The 17,960-nt window shown below is 35.8% G+C and overlaps 1 protein-coding gene across 1 annotated transcript; it reads left to right on the forward strand.

Annotated features, from left to right (window-relative positions):
- The first annotated feature begins 2,831 nt into the window (after nt 1–2,831).
- Nucleotides 2,832–4,887, forward strand: LOC145602143 (uncharacterized protein At5g65660-like). The gene is made up of 2 exons (XM_081658311.1): nt 2,832–3,237; nt 4,465–4,887. The coding sequence occupies exons 1-2, from the start codon at nt 2,980–2,982 to the stop codon at nt 4,630–4,632; spliced, it is 426 nt and encodes a 141-aa protein (XP_081514437.1). The 5' UTR covers nt 2,832–2,979; the 3' UTR covers nt 4,633–4,887.
- The last annotated feature ends 13,073 nt before the right edge of the window (nt 4,888–17,960 follow it).

The following is a 17,960-nucleotide window of genomic DNA, read 5'->3' on the forward strand; positions in this document are numbered from 1 at the left end:
GAAAAAGAACATGTATAATAGTGTTCAACAAAAGAACATGTTTGTATTTGACAAAGAACGTGGCCTCCGAAAATAACATTAGGCAAATTTAAAATAACATGGAATAAAAAGAGCATGTTAGTGTTTGAAAGAACAAGCTAGTGTTAGAAAAAGAACATGCTAGTATTTGAAAAAAGAACATCCATAATAGTGTTCAACAAAAGAACATGTTTGTGTTTGACTAAAGGTGGGCATCGTGCCGTGCCGTGCCGTGCAGGCTTCGCGGCGGGCCATGCTGTGCCGTGCCAAATTTTGGCACACCCCAGCCAGGGCACGGCACGGCCCACGTGCCTGGCGGGCCGTTCCGTGGGCCAACACGTGCCTTTTTTTTTATCAAATGTATATTAAAAATAAATCGGTATATATTTTTTTTGTACAACTTAAGTTTATATATTTAATGTTATTAATTTATGTTTATGTAAATAATTTATGTTTAAGTTTACATAAAAAAATTTATTAATTTAGCGAAAAACAACAATGCATATAATAATAAAAAAAATTGCAAGTGCGATAAGCCGAAAACATAAAAAATTGATGAATAACTATTTTATTATATGCCGGTAGTCGGTACGATAAATCGATAATACAAAAAATTAATGATAATTAAAAATCGTACAATAATTGGTGAATAACTTCATTTTATTATACTGAATATGAGGTTCGATAATACAAAAATTGTACAATAGTATTTAATGTAAATATGGAATTATTATTCTTCGTATTCGCCTTCGTCTTCGTCTTCGTCTTCGTCTTCTCTTGGTTCAAGTTCATCGGCCAATTAAGTTGATTGAGAACTAATAGAACCCAATGTTCCTTCATCGTCATCGTTTTCTGCATAAATACGATCTAGGGAACGAGTTTCGGCATCCAACCAATCCTTGAAGCAAACACACATTTCAAGTGTTTCGGGTTTTAGTCTTGTTCTTCTATCGTCTAAAACCCGTCCCGACGCACTAAAAGCTCTTTCGGAGGCAACAGAGGAGACTTGGATAGCAAAAATATCACGAGCCATTGCCGCCAAAATTGGATGTTTTGTGGCTTAATGGTGGCATTGAGCATTTGAACCATTCAAGTCCGAGTTTAGATTACGTGTCACTAAGCTAACTTACCTATTACGCGAGTTTTGGAAGAGCCAAGTTTAGCTTTTACGTAAGTTTTGAAAGAATCAACACGTAATTCACATAGTTGATTGACTCGATTTAACCGGACATCTTGCACTATTTGAAGATAATGTTATTTACTGTTTACAACACTTTTTTTAAAATCAACAAGTAGTGTTTACAAAGTATATTTATCCAATTTTAGTTATCAGATTATTAGTTCAAATTATTCATTATCATTGCAACAATTAATTATATTAAATCTTGACGATAAGATTATAGAGTAGTATTTTCTAAGGTAAATGAAGCAATATTTGTTATGAAAATTGGCATCTAAACTAATAGAAATATGGTTAATGCATCATGAAGATAGAAAAAGACCAGTCATGTACACATTAGAACTTAAACAACAGTATAACACCAGTATTATAAACCATGTGCAATCACATTATTTGCAAAGATAACCAATAACAATAGTTTCCAAAGGCTATATGGCACGGGCCGGGCCGTGCCTTGCGAGCCTCGTGCCGTGCCGTGTCATGCTCGGCCGTGCCGGCCCACGTGCCACCCGCCGTGCCTCGTGCCGTGCCCGTGCCGTTTTCCAAAATTTTGTTCACGGCACGGCCCACAGGTGGGCCGCCGTGCCGGAATTGTGCCGGGCCCATGCCGCCCGCGTGCCGGCACGGCCCGTGCCCACCTTTATGTTTGACAAAGAACATGACTTCCGAAAAGAACATTAGGCATATTCTAAAGACATGGAATAAAAAGAACAAGCTAGTGTTTGAAAAATTAACCTTTCTTGGTTATCTTCCAGTCGGCTTCAATTCGTTACTATTCTTCTTTCTCCTCCAATTGTTCTTTCTTTCTCCTCCAATTTTTCTTTTTTGAACAACTTGTACTTCATAGCTTAAATTATTATTTTTTTCTTAAAAAAACCCCCAAATTTACAAAATTAAACACTTTGACTTTAATATTATTGACAAAAACAATTTGCATGTATAAAATTTATACTTACATTTTACTTGAATCCACCATTTGTTCAAGTTTGAAGGTTGAATTGTTGAAATAAGTTCAATTTTTTTCTTGGGTTTCACTTTGAAGATGAACAATTTTGCTATTTTGATTTTTTTATTAAAAAAAACATAAAAAAAGATAGAGAGAAAAGTTCTAGAGAGAGAAAATGAGTACTTTGGAAATGATTTTTACACAAACAGTAGAAGAAGTACCAGTATTACGAGATTGACAGCAAAGTGAGACCAATTTGAGACCTTCACTGAAATTATTAGATGAAAACGATGGTGTAAAGGAGAGAGAAAATGACAGCAAGAAAGAGAGTTATAGGAAGGGGATAGAGGAGTGAGAAATTGCAGGAGAAGAATGCAAAAAAATAAAAACATGTTAATTTTTTTACCTATGTTCTTTTAAAAATACTAAATGTTCTTTTGGGTGCACCATGCGCATGGTGCACCCGGGTGCACCAACAACAAATTAATTAAAGTACTTCAGAGTTTATCAAACGATTAAAAAAAATAATAATAAATTAAAAAAAAAAAACAATACCTATTAAAGGACCCACTTCCGTACTCCATCAGGGACAAGTAGTAGCAATTGAACCTTTACACGTAGCCTTCCTCTGAAATTCCCCTCTTTAAATTTGAACCCTCTCTCACCTCCTCTGCTCCATCAAACAAACCCAAACTCTCTCTTTCTCTCTCTTCATTTCATTTCATTTCATTTCTCTCTCTACAAAAATACATTCTACATACTACTGTAGTATTTATTTTCATCTGTTGAGCCCATATATGAGAGAAAGTTGTGGTTCTCCCAGAGAAATTATACGATGGAGCACAGTCCGGTGTACGCCCCTGCAACCCCAGTGGTTCATCATCACCAGTACCACTCGGACGCATCTCGACCGTCCCTTGGTTTTCCACTTGGCACTGCTTTGTTATTGCTTGTCATTTTTAGTTTAAGTGGTATTTTCTCTTGCTGTTATCATTGGGATAAGTTTCGATCTCTTCGTCAATCTTATGTTGATGATCTTGACCTTGAAGCTGCTAATCATGACACTGCTAAACCCAACAACCCTAATTTCTTGGTAAGTATGGACCACGGAGTATGTTGTTTCGTTAATTTTTTACTCCCAAACTTTTTTTTGGTTTTTACAAGTAGTCCAAACTTATCAAGTTAAAATGTGACAAATAACTTTTTTTTTTTAGGGTTTAGGCTATTTTTCGCGATAAAAATGATTTAATTTTCTTTTATATTTAATTAATTATCATGAGTGGGTTTTTTGAAGAAAAATTATCATTAGTGGGTTATATAAAATAATAAATTGATCAATATGAAATTATGAATGGCACCAAATAATGAAATAATAGCAAAGTGACCCCACAAGAACTCACACACTCGGTGATAGCTGGCTTTTTCAAATACTTTTTTCTCCTAAAATTACGTCTTAAAAAATTGGTGTTATTGATTTAAGAAGATACTTACGTTTCTTTCTTTTTAGGCTTCATTTTCACTAGAATTCAATCTATATTGTCCCATTTGTAGTTGAGTGAAAGGAAATACGTAGTATTAGTTATTGATGGATAAAATAATTAATCCAATTCAGATTTGTTATACAGAATGTTTCTGGAAAAGTCTTTTTTGGTATTCTGTTTTCACACACAACTCACGCTAAAAGAGCTATTTCCTCCGTTTCTATTTAGTTGACGCGTTTGATTTAAGCACATATATTAAGAAGAGGAGAGAGGGTGAGAGAGAATGAAAAAGCAAGTGGGGTAGCTTGTAAATGCAAGGTAAAAAAGTTACCCCAAAAGCAAATGTGTCAAGACTGTCAACTAAAAAAAACTTCCTAAAAAGGAATACATGTTAACTAAAAAGAAACGGAGGTAGTATTTTTTAGGCATTATTTACTGCTATTAGAGCTATTTTAGTTATTGAAAGATATAGAAGCAGTAAATATTGACTTGAGTAAATTATCGCCCAAAGAAGTGTTGGAAACTTTTTCTCACATTTTTGTCTTTTTTCTTTAATTATCACTTATAGTTTCAAAAGTTTTTTCATGTTTTTTTTTTTTAATTTTATTTATTTATTTTATATAAGTAATACAGTAATATGAAATTATTTACAGAGATACAATAATTTTAATCATCCACATTTTTCCGTCAAAAGTAATTGAAATTTTACTTTTTTTTATAGTAATACTCCGTTTTAGTTAATAATATGTTAATCTTATTTTCACTTATTTTGATGAAATCGTTTAATAGATTGGTAATATATGTTTGTTATTGATGGATTTCATTGGTTGAAAATGCAGAAACAACAACAAAACGAAAGCTTGCCGGTGATAATGCCAGGTGACAACATAGCAAAGTTCATAGCGTTACCATGCCCATGTGAACCACCTCGTCCAGAGAAGCACGCTCCAATTCCAACTCCTAACAAACCTCCTAAGCCGCCACGTTTCCCTGTTCCTCTCTACTAAATCTATCATTAATTACTAGTTTAATTTTTTTTTAATTACACAAAAATATTTGACAAATTGGGTCACAAAATCTGTTATAATCTTCCAGTACTAGTCATTAGTACTTTGTACATAGTGTTTAGACATTACTCATATATTATTACACCAATTTTTGATGTACTTTTTTCTTCTCCCAATTTGATAATTTATTAATATAGTTGGTTAATTATATGATTTTTATATGATTCTATCAGAATCTTGATGTTTTCTGTTGCATTTGTTGTTTATTACCCTGCACCATGTTAGTGTTATTATACTCCAATATTCCATATGTTTGTTAGGTACTTGTGGCCAAATCGAATAATGTGTATCGGATATGCTTTTCGGAATTATACACACATATGATGGAGATGTTGCAGATCTCGCAAATCGTTTTGCTATAGACTGTACGACGTACATTGTTAACGCATGTGCAAAATATACATACAGATCAACTAACATGAACTGATAAAACTTATCCAAAGTAGCGGATTGTATTGATTAAAATTGATTTTTTCGATCCCAATTGAAGTTTACATCTTTACTATTTTAGTCACCAAAGCCGGAATTTTGTTGCAAATATTTATAACAAATGTCATTGTTACGAACTTAGAATCATGTGTTGTGCCTTCGCCCTTCCTATTGAGTCATCAAACTAAAGGCATGTTCTCATACGTTGAAATTCAGTTCAGTTTAGTTCAGCTCAGTTCAGCTTCTAATTTCCTTCTCTTATAAAATAGTCATTTCAGTTTAGTTCAGCTCAGTTCAGTCAATAAAAACATGCCCTAAATTTACTTATGTACACCCATTTTGGTCGTCATTTGCATCATAGGTAGTACTCTATATACAAGTATACAACATTTAAAAAATCTCGACTTTATATATGGACGGCAAAAATATAACAATAGATTGTACAATGCATAAAGTATAACCGATTACACATTAAAATTCAACCAAACATATAGCATCAATTTTAAAATCGAGAAATTTTTAAATCAGCCTAGTTAGTTAATAAGAAATCTAGCTACTTCGTATATGACATTAACGTTAATCATCAGTGTACAAATTCAAATTTTCTTTCTCGACTTGGTTTAGGTTTGAAAGAGGGGACGAAGTCACAAAACTCAACAAGTTAATAGTAACAAAATTCGAATAAAATGAATATTGTCGGTTGAGAATTGAGATATGGTATTCTTTGCTTGAGGAAATTTGGAATATATACGTTTCTATTTTTTAAAATTTCAACACTCGTCAAATTTCGTTTTATAAATTTCCTTTTCTAGATTAAACTTTAACAGTTTGCAAGAAAAAAGACCCGCAGATTATATCTGCCGCCAACAAGCTAAGCAATCTACCATTAGGCAAAAGTATAGTAAAATTGTTTAATATTGATCTTTTATTTTCATTCTCACGTTGTCATTCATATGATATGGTGGCACATTACCGCCATTTTTAAATAATCTACCCTTTAATTTTTACTACTCCAATACTCCGTATCCAGTATTTAAAATTTTTCTTAAGGGAAGGCCGGAAGGCGAAAGACCTTATTTAAATTTATATGTCAATCTATCCTCGCTATAATTACAGGCTCAACTTATTCGAAGTAATGTAAAAAGATTAGAGAATTTCTATCTAAATTGTGTCTAATTAGATTTAATCCCAAATCTTAAAGGTCTTACATTTATTCGTCTTATCACAAGGCTAAGTCTTAATTAGTTATTTCACCTATGGTATATAGGCACACAAAATAGTTTAAGGGCATGTTCACTCCTGCTTAATTTCAATTTAGTTTAGTTCAGTTTCTAATTTCCTTATCTCATAAACACTTCATTTCAGCTTTATTCAGTTCAGTTCTGTTCCAATCAATTCAGTTTAGTTTAGTTCAATTCAGTAAATCAGAACATGCCCTGAGTTTACTATAAGACAGGTGTTCCATTCTTTAATTAAATTGGCAAAGGAATCGATTCTTAAATATTATTGATTGACAATTTGACATAATGGTATAAGGTAAGAGATGTTAAACTATAAATGTTCCATCAATACCTAATAATTTCATTATTTTATTGTATTTTTCAAAAATGGCAACCAAATAGTAAATGATGTCGAGCATAAGGATTTAGTGAGAAAGAACATAATTTGCCAAGTACATGTCATCTTCCACCAATCCTCATCTTTTGCCATTGTTTCCACCCAACAATCAAAATCATGTCCTAACTTCACTATTTCAATTCTTTTATTTTTTTTCAAAGTGCTTTAATTATTACATTTTTGGTTATTGCTTTTAAGTTGTCCTTGCCTGTACTCCTCCGTGAAGTTTGTTGTTCTTTTTTTTTTAGTACATATTTTTCACTTTCATCATTTGTCCACTGAAACCTTTTCTTTTGGATGGATTAATTGGATCCGGTTTTGTTTAGAAGGTTAAGTAAAGTATTGATTGGATACAAGAACAAGTTTAAAAAGATTTTATCATATGATTGATTATATATGTATAAAATATTCCCTATATATGTTTGTAATTAGATATAGGAATTAGGAACTCATGTCTAACATAAGTACATGTTCAACTCACTTATTTTATGAAAACTTATTTTTGTTGTAATTTGTATTTGGGTAACCCTTATAAGAATTCATTTTTTTTTTTGAATTGATGAACTTATCTAAACTTATTACACTTGATCGAAATAAATGAAAATAAGTTGAACATAACAGGTCGACAGACCCTATTTGACATGATCTTTTGGCTTGACGAAGAACTTTGGGGGGCAAATTGACTTGGACAAGAGGAATAGAAAATAATTGGGATAACTTTCGCGTGTGTGTGCGCGCGCGTGTGTGAGAGTTTTTTTTCCGAGGTTTTATAGAGCCATGTAGGATTTAATTTTCTTCGTGCGCCATGTAAAATTATAAATTTTAGCTGAAATCAATTAAATAAGAGATTATTAAAATCTTTTATAATAAAATAATTCAAATGCAACACAATCAAAATTGGTGAATGATATTTTTAAGTTTAAATTAATTGAATATAAACTATTATCTTTTAATATTAGGAATTTTATCTAAATATGTAACAAATTTTAGCACATAAATATAAAAAAAAATATTTTAAAAAATTCAAACAAATCGCTGCATCGCACGAGTTTCATCTAGCATTGAATAATTGAATGTAAAAACAAAATTGAGTTACTTCACTGATAGCACAATGGCAGACAACCAATTAGCTAGTCATTTTTAATCCAATCAAATCAAAGTAAATCTTGTGTTTTGCAAAGTTTAATTATCTTTTTTACTTGTGAAACACTTGTGCTAAAATGTAGAGAATATGATAAATTGAATAAACTCAATTGCTTAATCCATAATGATGATGGACATGCCTAATAAATAATACACCGTTTTCAATTCCTAACCCGATAGAATTAGGAAATAATAAAAGATATCCAAAAGATATTATGCTAAGCATAAAATATGGAAACTAAATACATCCTATTAATTTCCTAAAATATATCCTCCAATACCCCCCCTTCAAGTTGGAGCATGCCCAACTTGGAAAGAAGATGATCAAACTGAGACTTTCCAAGCGCCTTAGTGAAAATATCTGCAAGTTGCTCCTTAGTGGAAACATAGGAAGGAGCAATTTAGACCTTTGTAAAAGCATCACGAACAATGTGACAATCAATCTCAATGTGTTTTGTACGTTCATGAAAAACTGGATTTCGAGCTATGTGTAAAGCAGATTGATTATCACAAAACAACTTGATCGCCTTAGGGTGTTGGACACCCAAACTCAAAAGCAAGACCTCGCGGCCTTCAACCATTTCAACTCATGTGTAGTTGAAGCCATGCACCGATACTCAACCTCAGAATAAGAGAAAAATACCGTGGGTTGCTTCTTAATTAGTTTTCCACGAAATAGGAGATTTATCAAGAAAAACTAGCCAACCAGTCAACAAACGGCGAGTAAAAGGACACGCCGCCCAATCTGAATCACACCAACCCTGCAAAGTCAGGTCATTATCTGCACTCAACAAAATACCTTTCCCAGAGTACCCTTTAAATAACGAACCACCTTGAGAGCTGCTTCCCAATGCTCAGTCCGAGGTTCGTGCATAAACTGTGAAAGAATATGAACTGAATATGCCAAATCTGGTCTAGTCACCGAGAGATAAATCAACCGCCCTACTAGTCTAAGATAAGACTCAGGATCCTCAAGTAACTCACCACTAGCAAGACTGAGCTTGTGGTTCTGCTCAATCGGAATACCACTTGGTTTCGCACCTAATAGCCTTGCTTCAGAAAGAATATCCAAGGTGTATTTTCGTTGACACAAAAACAAACCTGATTTACTACGAGCAACTTCAATGCCCAAAAAATATTTCAAAGGACCAAGGTCCTTCATCTTGAAACAATCACCAAGATAATCTTTGAACACAGTTAATGCAGCGGAATCATTCCCAGATATAATAAGATCATCAACATAAACTAAGACATTATTCTAAAGATTGCCTTTAGTGTATGTGAAAAGAGAATAATCAGAGTAAGATTGAATAAAACCGTACCCTTTTTAAGTCGTAGTGAGCTTTGCAAACCAACATCTCGGAGCTTGTTTCAACCCATACAAAGACTTTCTCAAACAACACACCAAACTCGAATCCGAGCTCTCAAAACCTGGAGGTAATTTCATGTACGCTTCCTCTTCTAGATCACCATGTAAGAAAGCATTATGAACACACATCTGCTAAATCTCCCAGTTTTTTGAAACTGCTATAACAAGAAAAGCATGAAAAGTAGTCATTTTTGCGACTGGAGCAAAGGTCTCACCGTAATCAATGCCTTCTCTTTGATGATTATTAAAAATAACCAAACGAGACTTGAGACGTTCAATCTCTCCATTAGACAAAAATCTCGTCTTATACACCCATTAACAACCTAGAGCTTTCTTGCCGGGAGGAAGGTGTTTTTATATCCAAGTTCCATTATCTTCCAATGCCCGTATTTCTTCTTTCATAGAATGACGCGAACCTTCGGTTTTCATTGCTTCTTTAAAGGATTTTGGATCCTTTCCCAAAACAACGGCTGCAAGAAATTTGCGATAATTCACAAAAAACATATCACAATTTATATAATGTGCTAGAGGGTAAGGCGTGCCTGAAGGAGGGATAGGAGACGGAGTTGACGGAGACGGACTATTAGCAAAGACGGAGTGAATAACATATTCACAAAGCTTCACTGACCGAAATTTCTCTCGATGACCCTTACCCATAGCTTCCGTTTGGGGCTGTTCGGAGGGATGCCTGGACTGTTCGGCATCCACAAAGCTGTTGCTGTTAGCTGCCTTTGCCACGGTGCTGTGCTCGGCTAACCCAGTTGCCGCTGGAAAACCGGCAGTTGAGGCAGTGGCTGGGCTGCTGTGCTGCTGGGCAGACCCTGCGCCCACAGGTTTTCCTGCGGCAGATGCAGCAGCTGGGTTAACTTCCTGCCCAGCCGCGGGTTTGGCTGTGCCCGCAGGTTCAGGAGCAGCCGGAGTTCTTAGGGCAGTCTGAGCATCTTCAACGACCACCCGAGCATTCTCAAAATTCCCCCCACCATCATTAATATTCAACTTACCATCAAACACCTCACACTCCAAAAAATCCTCGTGAATTTCTCCATTATCATAAGAGGTCGACACTACATTAACATCCTCCGGAGTATCAAAAGGGAACACTTCCTCAACAAATCTCACATCACGTGACACAAAAAGGATTTTGACTCAAGATCATACAATTCAATCTCCATCCTTTCTTCCCAAAGGGATATCCCACAAAATACACTTCCTACTACGACTTGCAAATTTGTCCCCATTAGTTTTCTGATTATGTGCAAAGCAAAGACATCCAAAAGTACGAAGAGCATCAAATAAGGGAGGTTTAGTGAACAAAATTTCGAATGGAGTTTTATTTTGTAATAAAGGAGTGGGAGTACGATTAATGAGATGAGCAACAGCAAGAACGCCTTCCCCCCAAAAATAAATAGGCAAACTGGCTTGAAATCTCAAAGCTCTCCCTACGTCAAGAATGTGTTTGTGTTTTCTCTCAACTCTCCCATTCTGTTGTAGAGTCCCCACACAAGAGGTTTGAAAAATAATTTTAGTAGCACTAAAATAATCATGCAAGCAATTAAATTCAGTGTCGTTATCACTCTGCACAACCTTAATGGTTTGAGAAAATTGTCTATTAACCATTGCAAAAAATGCTAAAAATATTAAAAAAAAAAAAAAACCTCAGTTTTATCAACCAACAAGTAAATCCAAACAACACGGGAATAATAATCAACAATAGTAAAAAAATAACGAGCTTCACACGAAGAAACATGTCGATACAGACCCCACAAATCACAATGTATTTTCTCAAAAATCCTAGAAGCTCTACCATCACTCAAAGGAAATTTATCTCTAGGATGTTTGGCACGCATACATACCTCACACCCTTTTGAAAGGTGATTTTTATTGCCACTGACATGAGGAAGTAACTTAACCACCTTTTCGGAGGGATGACCCATTCGACGATGCAACAACTCCAAAGTCGACTTTGCTTCTCCCACATCAACATGATTTACTGAATCTGAATTGCTAAAATAGTATAGTCCGTCTCTCCTAGCTTCCGTTCCAATCAGCTCATTCGTTTGATCTTGTACAACACACATATAAGGGTTAAATTGGACAACACAATTAAGCTCATCGGTAATTTTGACACAGAAAGCAAATTGCAACTCAAATTAGGAACATAAAGAACCCCGGTTAGGATTAGTTTATCCGACAAACGGACAGAACCAATTAAAGAAGACAATATGGTGTCACCGCTGGGAAGACCAACCGGACACTCAAAACTCTAAGTGTCGAACAACCAAGATTTGTTTCCGGTTACATGATGAGTTGCCCTTGTGTTAATAATCCAAGAATTAACATCAAGTTTTCCATTCAAGCGATTTACGGTAACATTAACATGACCGAACAATCCTGTAACTGCCTTCCAATGTGCACTGGAAAACTCTTTACTATTAGAACTGACATTAGCTCGCACTATACTTTGGCCATGGCTAGCCGAATACTGCCCCCCCCGACTGTCATAACCCTCACAACATATATCGGGGTGCGCACCACCCCTTCCTAGTACTATACGGAAAGCAGGGCCGAGGGCATCTTCAACCAATCCTGTGTGGTTTTGGTCTGGTTGTACCGTGTGTATGGCAGCGGTAGATGTTTGCAGTAGAGGTGTTTCATCATCTCCGACCATTGCATGAGTTTGTAACAAAAAAAACAAGAAATTTAACCTGCTCTTGATACCATGCTAAAATGCAGAGAATATGATAAATTGAATAACCTCAATTGTTTAATCCATAATGATGATAGCCATGGCAAATAAATAATACACCGTTTCCCTAACCCGATAGAATTAGAAAATAATAAAAAAAATATCCAAAAGATATTATGCTAAGCATAAAATATATACTAAAACTAAATATATCCTATTGTAGACACCCATTTGTGTCTCCCCAAAACCAAACCCAGTGATGAATGCCTTGCACGTTGTGTTATTATCGAATTAGGTGAAAGTGATTTGAAAGCCAAGTGTTGCGGTTTAGTTTTAATTAAATTCTTTTCTCTCTGTTTTTGAAAATGACTTTATTTATTTGAAAACGTCCAATTCAGTTTATTTTGGTCCATGATAAGGGTCCAATAATGGTGTAGATGGATGGGGATTGAAGAGACCTTTCCAACGACATATTATAAGCCCAATTCCGATGAATATTGAGGAAGTTATGGCCAAAATACTAAACTGGGCCCGGTTATTTATTTTAATACGGCCCAATGATCTAGAGGAGGGCCCAATATTAATTATTATTCCTAAAATTATTAGGATTAATTATAGTTTTCTAGAAGTTTCTAGAAAGTTCCTTTTAATTCTAATATTGTTAGATTTAGGCCATGTTTGGTAATTGGCTTTTTAATGGCTTTTTGGTTGGCTTTTGGCTTTTTTAGGTGGTCAAACAGCCAAAAAATGTGTTTGGTAATTGGCTTTTTAGTCAGCGAAAAAGCTGGCTTTTAAGCCAAAATGAAAAAGCTGCTTTGAGTAGCTTTTTTGTTGGCTTTTGGCTTGTTGGCCCACAAATTATCTAATAAACAACTAACAACCAACAATTAATTTACCAAACACTTTTATAAACAGCCAGCTTAAACAGCCAATTTCAAAAACCATTATAAACAGCCAAACATTCCAGCTGGTCAAACAAGCCAAGTGAACCAGCCAACAGCCAACCGCCAACAGTCATTTGCCAAACAAGGCCTTAATAATTAATTATCTTTAAAAGATTTTTATTTGGAATAAAATATTGTTTTGTTATCTTAAAAATATATATTTATCTTCTGTACGGATTCCGTAGATCAAGTTGATTAAAGATCGGATTCCGCGTGAAGAAAAACGCGCTAATACAGGCTGTCGCCAAACGACAAGTCTGTCGCCGCGCGACAGACTCTGTCGCCGCGCGACAGACCCTGTCGCCTCGCGACAGACCCTGTCGCCGCGCGACAGACACTGTCGCCGCGCGACAGACACTGTCGCCGCGCGACAGACACTGTCGCCGCGCGACAGACACTGTCGCGTCGCGACAGAGTGGATTCCTGGCGACAGAGTGGAGTTTTATTCCTTATCAAATTCTATGATTTTCCGGACTTTTTCCTTATAAATAGGGTCTCGAACCTCTGTTTTTAATGATCAATTAATCAACTTTTATCAACTTTCATGAACTTTCATCAACTCTTTCTCAATTCTCTCTATTCCCTCTCAAGAATTACTTAATTCTTTTCTTTCTCTCTCTTTCTAAACTAGCTTTTTAAATACAATATTCCGCATTCACAAGACTTAGAGTCACCTAGCCAAGTTCGAAGCTGCCTTCGCCCTAGACGTGCAAGGTTGATATTTTCTGAGGGTTTGGTCCAAAACTAGTCAAAACTTTATTTAATTTGATTTCAATTTAATTATTTAATTGTTCTTTATTATTTTCATTGAAGTTTACTAACTTGTGTATTTTGTTATTAGAAAGAGGTACGAGGCTTCAAAGTAAGTAGATTAGCTTACTTCCTATTTCTTTCACAATGTAGATTGCATGCTTATTATTGTTTATGATTCCTAGTATCATGTTAGGATGCTTTTAATGCTTTCTAGTATCATGTTAGGATGTTATTTTATGCTTTCTAGTATCATGTTTAGGGTGCCTTTGCTCTTTCTAATATCATGTTAGTACCATGTTAGGTTTAAAGCTTTGATCTTTATTGTTTAGTGACATGCTAGGATTTGTTATTAACCTTGTTAGTATCATGCCTAGGATCTTGCTATTATATTTAAGCTTTATTATGCCTTATCATGCTATTATCATTATTGTTATTGATTTATTTATTATGTTGCTTGATATTATTTATGTTTTATTGTTATTGCTTGATCACACCTTTTATGATTGTTAAAGGGAATTTGTACTTGAAATCACGCTTAATAAGATAATTATTAATTTGGTTTAGGCTAATGTGATTTTAACTCAAGTGATCGCCAATAATAGTATTATTTGTGCATTAATATTCAACCAACATAGATAAACAGGGTAGGTTTAATATAATGTTTGTATGTTATTCAAAAAGCGCACATGAATACGAGCAAAACAAAGTAGAGGCCTATTGTATAGGGCGGGTCCTTTCTTTTGTAGATTGGATTCGTACCCTCATCCCCGGACCCTGTTTGGTTCAAGACCTTATGGAGTAGTTGATGGTCCTTTTGGATTGTCTTTTGGGTTTACAAGTTCCTAAAACTTGTTGGCGACTCTTTTTGCTCTTTTTCTTTCCCTTTGGAACGCCACCGTACTTTAGTGTATGATCACAGTGAGGTTCAAGTTTGGGGTTATCATAATGCTTGAAATATTCCCTACACCTATTAATTTCCTAAAATATATCCTCCAATAACTTGTCTTTACTGGACCGATTTTCATTATTAGTAGCCAGCACTTAGGTGGAAACTTTTTAGACCTCTTACCCAACAAGCTCAATTCAAAATTTAGGTCATGATGGTTTTCTATTATCTGATCCACGAACTTACTGTTAATTATTGGGTAAACTCTGATTAATCACATTATTTTTAACAATCTTTTCAGAAAGCTCTAGAATCGAGTTAAATAACTTTAATAATTAATTACATCAAAAAATAAATTAGAATATGGTTATACCATGATTTGGTTTGGCTAGGTTTGACATATAAATAACATGATTTTAGTTTGTTTGAAATATGTATTTTTACGGGTTTTTTGGGTTATGCCCCAAATTGAACAAAGTCGAACAGCGTATACTCCTACTCTTGAGTCTTGACCGTCGCTTGACCTTGCCTTGTTATTTCACTTTTAGACATCATTCTATTCACCAAGTAAATTCTCTGATATAATGCTCATCATTACTACTGTGATTTACCCCTTGCCAAGCAAATTTAAATATAGGCGAAAAACCTCATCCGGAGTGTAGGGGGCGTGGAAGAAGATGTGTGCTCCTAAGGCTAGTGGTGGTCTCGGGTTTCGTGATTTAAAATTGTTCAACGCTGCATTGTTGGGTAAGCAGGCATGGCGGCTTCTTCAACATCCCGAGAGTCTAATTGCGCAGATTTTGAAGGCAAAATATTTTCCGAATGGTAGCTATCTTACTTCGGAAATTGGGGCTAATCCTAGCTATACATGGAGAGGGATTTGGAGTGTGAAATGGGTGATTCAAAGAGGTATCAGATGGAGAGTTGGTGACGGATTAAGCATTCCAATTTGGGGCAGCCCGTGGATTCCTGAGACTCAGTCTCGAATGGTGATCTCACCTAGGGGATCGGCAAGGGAGGACATGAGGGTGTGTGATCTTATTCATCTCCCTACTGCTACATGGGATAGGAATATTATTGATGAATTGTTCCTGCCTTTTGAAAGGAAACGTATATTAAGAATTCCTATTAGTTGTCGTCGGAGGATAGCTATTGTTGGGAACTTGAAAAGAATGGCGATTACTCGGTTCGTTTCGCCTATAGAGCTATTTTTGGGGATGTGGATGCAAGTGAGTTAGCTACTGCTTCAAGTGGGTCAAATGTGTGGAGTAAAATTTGGCATGCTAATACTATTCCAAGAGTGAAAATTTTCTTTTGGCGTGCGTGTTGTGGAGCTCTTCCCACGATGGTGGGGCTTCATCGAAGAGTATCAAGTATGGATCCTTTAAGTAGCATTTGTGGTTCGGATGAGTAAACTGATTTGCATTGCCTTCGGGATTGTGTAATTGCGCGATTGATGGGCGCGGAAACGGTAGGTCGTTGGGCTACCTCCCCACCCAATCAAACAATATTTATAACTCAACAAACCCCTATAGAAGTATAGTAGTAAGTCGAGGTCGAACCCAAAGGAATGGAAATTGAGTGTCTATTGTCTAACGTTAAGCTACTCCGAAGTCAAATGCGGGGTTTATGGTAAGAACTAAAGCTAAAGCTAATCAATGTAATGAACTTGTATAAAATCAATATAAAAGACACTAGGGGAATGGATCCACATGTAATTGCAATAGAAAAGGGTAATTTGGGAGGTCAAACCAACTAAGTCAAGTGATATGAGGGAAGATCAAACATGCATCCAAAAGAGCATACCAAGTTATTCTCCTAGAGGTCTAATTAGCGCCAACTACGCTAAACACTAACTAGGAAACGTCACAAGATACCTCAATTGAGAAATTGCAAGTCACTAATCAATGGTCCGTATCATAGCAAGCTTACAATGCAATCTAGTGCAAAATTAAAGATGGCCAAGCTTCAATCAGTTACACACATGCACATGAATCATCAACCAAGTTTAATCACATCATCAACTCCATTAATTATCCCCAAATTACTCTAATCCATCACTCATACATGCTTCACCATTACCCTAGCTAGTAAACTACTCACTAGCCATATAAATTAAGATCAAAACAACACTAATCATCAATTTCATCATCAACATATTAGAAATCAAAGGATCAAATCAACAATCAATCAAACTTCAATCAAACATCAAACAATCAACAATAATATGAAAAACAAATGAAATCAACTAAAAACAAACATATATTGAAATCCAAGATGAAAGATCCTTACAAACTTGATCAAAAGATCAATTACAATGGAGAATTCTTGAACAATCAACCAAAAACCATGAGTTTCTCTCTCTTCAATTCTTGAGTTTCTCTCTCTAAAATTCTAATAAAAAACTAAGATCTAATTGTTGAGTGAAAAAACTTAGCCAAAAATAGAAGGAAATAACTATATATACAAAGGAGAGGTCGGTTATGATGCCCAATTATAGACCCACGCCGGTGCGGTCGCACGTAGGAGAGAGAGAGGCGCGCACGGAAAACATACCCAGCTGGGTGCGGCCGCACGCGCCACCTGTGCGGCCGCACATTCCTCGTGTGCGCCCGCACCTTGCTGGGTGAACTTCCTCCCTTTTCTTCGTCCTAGCTCATGTGGTGCACACACCATAGGTGATGGTGATGGGGGACAAAGTAGGCAGCAACTTTCCTTGGTATTTTTTATGAACACAAGTCATGAAAGGTGCACAACCAAGGTCTTGAAGCTTGATCTTCGGGTCCCTCTTGACTTGGAGCTCTTTGCACAAGCATAAGGCATGAAAAGCGATGAAAGACCATGGAAAGGAAGCTCGGGAATTCTTGGACAATTGATCATAACCTACAAATAAAAGAGAAAAAGCAAATAAAAGGGAAAAACAACAAATAAACTAGAAAATGCACAAAATAGAGAAACTAACTATGAAAAACATAAAATGAAGAAATTAAGAATAAAACTAAGGAAAACTAAAGAAAAGAGTAATAAAATGAAATGAAATTCATCCAAAAAGAGATCAAATGAGTGCCATAAATGTCACTCATCAACGATTAATTTGGAATGAAAGTAGTGTGAATGATGGAATTGAGGGTGGCTATAGGAGTTTTGGGGATTTTGCCTTGACTCTTATTGATTGTTTGCCAAAGAAGGAGCATGGGTTATTCATGACTATTTGTTGGGCTATTTGGAATGCTAGGAATAGGTGGTTATTTGAAGGGGAGGCTTGTGATCCTCGAATTTCAATGGCTTATGTTTGGAAGCTCATGTCTGAGCTGCAGCACGAGGATGATGCGGGTGTGGGGGTGAGAGTTGCTGCCCGTGTTCGTTGGAAGCCCCCTGCTGGGTCGAGGGTGAAAGTGAATGTAGATGTTGGCATCTGGGAAGGTTTGGGGTCGAGTGTAG

Source organism: Chenopodium album, chromosome 21 (assembly GCF_948465745.1).
Source record: "Chenopodium album chromosome 21, dcCheAlbu1.1, whole genome shotgun sequence".
Lineage (NCBI taxonomy): Eukaryota > Viridiplantae > Streptophyta > Magnoliopsida > Caryophyllales > Amaranthaceae > Chenopodium > Chenopodium album.

Excerpts from the sequence above, each read along its gene's own strand:
- LOC145602143 (XM_081658311.1), top strand. The coding sequence starts at position 2,980 with ATGGAGCACAGTCCGGTGTACGCCCCTGCAACCCCAGTGGTTCATCAT. Across the intron at positions 3,238-4,464 it reads CCAACAACCCTAATTTCTTG|AAACAACAACAAAACGAAAG; the intron begins GTAAGTATGGAC and ends TTGAAAATGCAG.